Below are 6,939 nucleotides of genomic sequence, written 5' to 3' on the forward strand. Positions count from 1 at the left end.
TAGCCTTCCCATATCCAATGAGGGGTCACCAAGGGTCTGAATCAAAGGATATCAATCAACAAAATCCTAAACTAGGAAGTGGCCCTACCTGGAAGGTAGGGAAAAAAGGATTAAGGGTGAAAAGGGAAAAAGTTAGAAAGGGAAGTAGGATGCTATTGAGTGTTGCGTCCCCACTGTATACATACCACCACTTGGTGGTTGCTTCCTGGTTTACTTTCTTTCAGTCTTGGGCCTGCACCCATCTTCCACACAGCAGAGTATCTGTGGTCTTAGTTCTTTCCTACCACAAGGCCTTACTACTCAACTTTTTCTCATGCCTGAACTGCAAAATAATAATTGCTTATTTTTTTGTAATTGCTTATTATTTTGCATCCTCCATATTTTAACACAAACATCACCTTCTAAAAGTAAAAAGCCCACTTAGTTACTATTTCCTCTATAGGTCTTACCACCAATTGAAACATTCCCATCTGTCTACCGGCCCCCACTAACTCCACCAAGGACTGGAAAGGTCTCGTTCACTGCATCTCCAGGATTTACAACAGTGCCTGGCACCTTAAGCTGCTGACAGTTTTGGCTGAATGGAAGGTGGAGAAAGACGATCTTGATCTGCATATTAAAGATGACGACAGGTGGTAAAGTGTTACAGTGGCCTGCCCCAAGTCAGATGCCATGCTTGAATCAGGCCGGCGGCGGCTGGCGAGACTCAACAAACGCGGATGGCGGTCACACAACCTAAACTTTTCTTTCCTCCTTACTCCCAGACATATTCACATTTTTCTATCGCGCCCTGATCGACCGCGGGACCTTCCCGCCCAGCCCTGGCAGTGCGGCTCCCTTACTATGTGGGGATGAGAAGGCATTTGAGGAGAGTCACCCCGAGCGCCAGAGCCGAAAACCAATGGCCACTAATCGCCGCAACTCCAAGCGCCGCCATTGCTGCAGGACAAGGCGCTTTCGATCATCTCAAGCCACTTCCGGTATCCGGCCCTTGAGGGGAGGGCTCTCTGCGGCAGCACGCGCGAGCCGCGCGCATGCGCCCAGCCTTAGCGGGCTGGAGGACCGACCTCAGGGCTTTAAACTTCCCGCCCATTATCCTGCCATCTCTCCGGCCTAGACCGGCTCAACGCGCCTGCGCGGACCTGGGCGGGCCTTACTGCGCCTGCGCGGGCCTCACTGCGCCTGCGCGAGCCTGCGCCGCGACAGATTTGAGATTTATTTGCTAGTTTGTGGAAGTGGTGGCTGGTTCTGCTCTCTGTGTCCTGATTTTGACTAGCGTTGGAGATACTTTGATGAGAGAAAACGATTTTACCACACAGGCTAGTGGAGGCAGAATTGTTACAGAAGAGTTCCAATAGACAGATGTAACCAGCCCAGCCTGCAGGCCTGGACCGGAGAATTAACGCCAGTTACAGAATGACGTGAGCAAAGGCACCCAGGTGAAAAACACGTGCCTAGAGCGCTGAGCTAGGCCCTTGGGGCAGTTCCTGCCTGAGTGGAACCCACTCCGAGGCAGGCTGGAATCGAGTGCTTCTCACGATCAGGGTGCAAAGAACTTGCGGGTCGTTTTAGGATTCGCGTTCAGGTTCACACTCAGATTCTGTCGGTGCTGCTCGCACCCCAGCCACAAACGGTGAGGTGAAAGAATAGGATTAGTCTCGTTCCCGGTTTGCGCTGTGTGATTTTGGACAAATGATTTATTTACTTCAATTGCCAAGGGTGTGGGCATTCCTCAGAGGGGAGAATCAGGAGAAAGTATCACCCCAACAGGGCGTGGTCAACCGCCTAACCTGGTCTAACATTTCTCCATCCTGTCAGCATCTGGGACAGATAGAGATGTCTGGAATGATTTTCTTTCTTTCTCTTTTTTAAAGAATTTTTATTTTTGGGACCAGCAGATGGCATCATGGCTACGTCATTGGACTCCCATGTAGTCAACCGCGTTCGAGTCCCGGACCCCGTGACTTAAACTCCCGCCGCGCGTGTGTGACCGTGCCCAAGGTCCTCAGAGGAGAATGGAGAAGGGATTGCGGTGTGGCCATCTTCCCGGAGAGTTATTTCTTGCTTTCTGTCTCTCTGTCTCTCTTTCTGGTGATGCACACAACCTATAGCAAAAACCTCTCAAAATTTTTTTTAAGTTTAATTTTATTATTTTTAGTTTGCTATAGGACACAGGTGTTCACCAGAGAGAGAGAGAGAGAGAGAGACCAAGCTGCCAGGCCCAGGACTCAAACTGCAGTCAACCGGGTAGGAGTCCAGTGCCCTAACCACCATGTAACCTGTTGGCCTGGCTCCACCTGGAATGATTATATATATCTATATATACTTTTTTTTTTTATCCTAATGAGAGATTTTTGCTTTAGTGTGCGTGGGCTCCCGGTAGAGACAGAGACACTAAAATTGGAATGATACAGAGAGACAAAGCAAAAAATCACCCCCAAGAGGATGGCCACACCACAGCCCTTCTCCATTCTCTTTTCGAGATTTTGGACGCACATGCACACACATCCGGCCTGTGTCAAGCCGCTGTGTTTGGGACTTGAACCACAGTCAACCATGTGGAAGTCTGGTGACGTAAACATTATGCCATCTGCTGATCCCCTGGAATGATTTTTAAATAACCAGGATTGAAACCTGAGTCAGTCATGTAGGATCTGGGTTCCCTCAATCACTATGCCACAGCACTGACCTTGGATAAATGATTTAAACTGTCCAAAGCTCAGTCCCATTTTTTGTAGATAGTTAAAAATGGTTTCACCCATGGGGCTGGCTGGTGGCATGGTGGTTAAGGCGCTGGACACGCCGACATGGCTGACTATGGTTTCTGTCCCAGATCTGGTAACCTGCTTTCTCACTTCCTCTCCCTCTCTCTGTCTCTCTGGTCAAATTAAAATAAATGAATGAATAAATAAATAAATCTTAAAAAACATTAAAAAAAAATGGTTTCTCCCTTGGAAAGTGACTGTGAGGAGTGAGAATGAATTGTCTGACATGATGCCAGGACAGAATATTCAAAGTATCAGATTAAATAACTTGGAGAGATGTACTGCAGTTATGTGACCATGTAGTTCTAATACAAGCTTATACCCTCCGACAACTGCTACTGCCACCATGGAGTACTGTGTACATATTTCTATTTCATGCCCAGCCCTCTTCTCTCACTTTTAGATGCTTATCTGTAGCTGCCTACCTCACATCTCTCAGATTTTTTAAAAAGAATGATTTAATTTTGGGACCAGCAGTTAACGTAATGGCTATGTTGCTGGACTCCCACGTAGTCGACCGAGGTTCGAGTCCCAGACCCGGTGGCTTAAATTCACACCGGGCATGTGTGCGTGCGTGCCCAAGATCCCAAGAGGAGAATGGAGGAGAAGAGATTGCGGCATGGCCATCCCCCCGGGGGGTGATTTCTCGCTTTCTGTCTCTCTGTCTCTCTCTGTCTGTCTGGTGAGCGCACGCGCCCTGTAGCAAAAACCTCTCCAAAATAAAAAAAAAAAAAGAATTATTTAATTTTTAAAAATCATTATTGTTTTTAAATTTGTATAGGGCATATACGCTTATCAGAGAGAAACAGAGAAAGAAAGTGAGAAAGCAAGCTTTCAGGTCCAAGACTCGAACTGGGATTGACTGTGTGGGAGTCCAGCACACCACCTCTGGGCCCCCAGTTGTACGTTTATTTGTGTGGGCATCTAATTCCCTCACTCCATGAGGGCAGGGACCTTGTCTGCTTCTATTCTTGGTTGTTGCAGCACAGCAGCTGGTGCCATACAGACAATGTTGAATGATGTGAATGTGATATTTGCCCTGGGTCCCTGATCCCCCCTCGCCAACCAGGTGCACTCACCCAAATACATTCGGGACACTGGGGGAGATTTCAGAAAAGGGCCAATGTCAGTTTTATAGGATTCCTCAAGCTGTAGAATCTGAGTAGATGGAACAGTACACAACATGGTAATGTTTTTCATTCACTGTGTGACCTGGCCTCTTTTCCTTCTGTTAAGTCTCTGGATGCCAGGTGACTGGAAAGCCCCTGATCCCCATGACAGTATGTGGTTGCGACAGCACTTGGGCTTGATCTCACTAGCAGCTCTGGGTTCTCAGTACCTACAGACTTGTTATTTTTGTCTTACATGTTTTAGACCGTGAACCAAAGATTGACATTAATTCAATAAATTGTTTATATATCTCAGAATGATTTTTCATAAATGTCACTTGGAGGGCAATTTTTTTTTTTTTGAGAGATTTTTGCTATAGGGCGTGTGCACTCATCAGAGACAGAAAGCGAGAAATCACCCCCTGGGGGTATGGCCATGCCGCAATCCCTTCTCCTCTGTTCTCTCGGCATCTTGGGCACGAATGCACACGCGCGTGGCGTGAGTTTTAAGCCACTGGGTCCAGGACGTGAACCACGGTCGACTACATGGGAATCCAGTGACATAGCCAGTACGCTAACTGCTGGTTCCTTGGAGGGCAATTAATGTAAGAAAGAAACAGTCCGATTCCAAGTTTAAAAGTAAAAACGGGCTGGCTCTGTGGTGCAGTGGCAACATACTGGTCAAGAGCAACTGGATCCCAGATGGTGACCATGGTTCAAGTTGCTCCCTACCTGGTTGGCCTGAAACACAGTAGGCACAGGCAGAAATGTCCAGGATCCAGTAGCCAGGAGGATATGGAGGAGGATTGCAGCAAGACCAGATCCTGTGGAGGCAGCTCGTGTCTTTCTTCTCATGTACATACATGTGCTCTATCGTGAATAAAAGAAAAAATTTAAATTAAAAAAATGAACAGTATTGCATTTAGATGCTTTATTAGTCACCTATTGTTGCATAATAATTTATCTTAAAATGTAGCATCTTTTAGAGAGATTTTTGCTGTAGGGTGTAGACACTCACTGAAGAGACAGAGACAGAGATAGAAAGTGAGAAATCACCTCTCCCCCGCAGGGGGGTGATGGCCATGCCACAATCCCTTCTCCTCCACCCTCCTCTCGGGATTTTGGGCATGGACATACACACACATGCACACCTACACACAGTGTGAGTTTTCTTTTTTTTTTTTCAAAATGTTTTTGCTATAGGGCGCGTGTGCTCACCAGACAGACAGAGAGAGACAGAAAGCGAGAAATCACCCCCCCCAGAGGGAATGGCCATGCCACAATCCCTTCTCCTCCATTCTCCTCTTGGGATCTTCGGCACGCATGCACATGCGCCCGTTGTGATTTTTAGGCCACCCGGTCCGGGACGTGAACCACAGTCGACTACATGGGCGTCCAGCGACATAGTCTTACACTAACTGCTGGTCCCAACACAGTGTGAGTTTTAAGGCATGGAGTCATGGACTTGAACTGTGGGTAACTACGTGGGAGTCCAGTGGTGTAACAATTACGCCATCTACTGGTCCCAAAATTTAGCATCTTAAGAGACAGTATAACATAGTATCTGGTTGGGACTTCTGGAGTGGCTTAGCTGGGTGATTCTGGTTCACCGTCTCTCATGAGGTCTAGGATGAGCTTAGGGGCTTGCAATCAACTGAGGGCTTGACTGAGCTGGAGGATCTACTTCCAAGGCCAGCAAAAACCTCTGCTCCTTGTCACATGAGCTTCTGCTTGGGCTGCTTGAATGTCCCCAGGATGTGCTGACTGGCTCTGCCAGATCAGGTGACCCAGGAGCACAGTGAAGGCGCATGTTGGAATGCCTTTTATGACCTAGTCTCTGAAAATACACACTGTCCCTTCTTTATTCTCTGTTAGAAACCTTTTACTAAGTCCAGCCCATAGTCAAGGAAGGCACAATTAGACTTCACTTTTCGAAGGGAGGAATAGCAAAGAATGTGTTGACATATTAAAATGATCATATTCTTACTACCAGGGAGTGTTAGTCAGGGTTCTCTAGGGAGACAGACCTGATTGGAACCTATAGATACATAAGAAGGGACATACTGGGAGAATCAGCTAACGTGATTATGGCAGCTGGGAAGTCCTGCAGCAGGCCTTCTGCAAGCTGGAGATCTGTAGGTTCTGGTAGCATGGCTCAGTCCAAGCGTGAAGGATGCAGAGGCAGAGAAACCAGTGATGTAACTCACAAGTCCAAAGCTGAAAGCCTGAGAACCCAGGGGCCCCTGGTATGAATCCTGGAGGATGAAGGCAGAGAAACCTTGAGTTCTTCTTCTTTTTTTTTTTTTTAGATTTCTTTATTTGTAATTTTACTTATTATCATTATTCTTCAATTTTGACCAGAGAGAGACACAGAAAGGGAGAGTGAGAAAGCAAACCACCAGGTCCAGGACTTGAGCCGTGGTCAGCCATGTTGGAATCCAGTGCCTCAGCCACCATGCCACCTGCCGGTCCCAGAAGCCTCAAGTTCTGATATCCAAGGAAACTATCTATTTTTCTCTCTCTCAAAAGAGATCTATTTGTTGAGCACATCGTTGATTGGATGGTGCTTGCCCACATCAAGGGGTGGGTCATCGTCTACATGGAGACTACTCAGACTCGCACGTTAATCTGTTCTGGAAACACCACTGTGGACATAGCCAGAGTAATGCTTTATCAAGTTTCTAAGTCTTCATTTCAGTCAAGTTAACTCCTAAAATGAATCATCACACAGAGATAGGACTGCATGTAGGTGAAAAACAAACAGTCAAAATACCATGCTCTTGGGGTGGGAGGATCCTACCATATCTGGTTTGCCTTCCTGTCAACAATTGTTTTTGCCTTTTGTGTTCTTACAGAGCTCTCTAGATGTGTAGGCCCTGTGTTGGGTCAGGGGGATTCAAGGCTGAATAAGAACAAGAGCTGCTTCATGGAGGACTAATGTACCCTGGCACCATGTCGAACCCTTCTGCTTGTCTGTCTTCACAGCTATCCTCTGACGTAGGTACTATGATTTTTTTTTTTTTTTTTTTTTTTTTTACCAGCCTGTTGTGGGTTTTTTTGAGGGG

The 6,939-nt window shown here is 46.9% G+C and overlaps 1 protein-coding gene and 1 pseudogene across 2 annotated transcripts in view; both read right to left on the reverse strand.

The window, feature by feature from the left end:
• ALG8 (ALG8 alpha-1,3-glucosyltransferase) overlaps positions 1–989 on the reverse strand; it is a 28,475-nt gene extending 27,486 nt beyond the window's left edge. Inside the window, exon 1 of one of the 2 annotated variants that reach the window (XM_006161896.3) lies at positions 843–988. In XM_006161896.3, coding sequence (XP_006161958.1) covers positions 843–937 — 95 coding nt within the window. In that variant the 5' untranslated portion in view covers positions 938–988. Of the gene's footprint in view, positions 1–842 lie in introns of both variants that reach the window. The other variant, XM_014593011.2, reaches the window with a different exon arrangement.
• A 4,600-nt stretch (positions 990–5,589) lies between these two features.
• LOC102493904 (60S ribosomal protein L35 pseudogene) overlaps positions 5,590–6,939 on the reverse strand; it is a 1,723-nt pseudogene continuing 373 nt past the window's right edge.

Source organism: Tupaia chinensis, unplaced genomic scaffold (assembly GCF_000334495.1).
Source record: "Tupaia chinensis unplaced genomic scaffold, TupChi_1.0 Scaffold139431_1, whole genome shotgun sequence".
In the NCBI taxonomy this organism is placed as follows: Eukaryota; Metazoa; Chordata; class Mammalia; order Scandentia; family Tupaiidae; genus Tupaia; species Tupaia belangeri.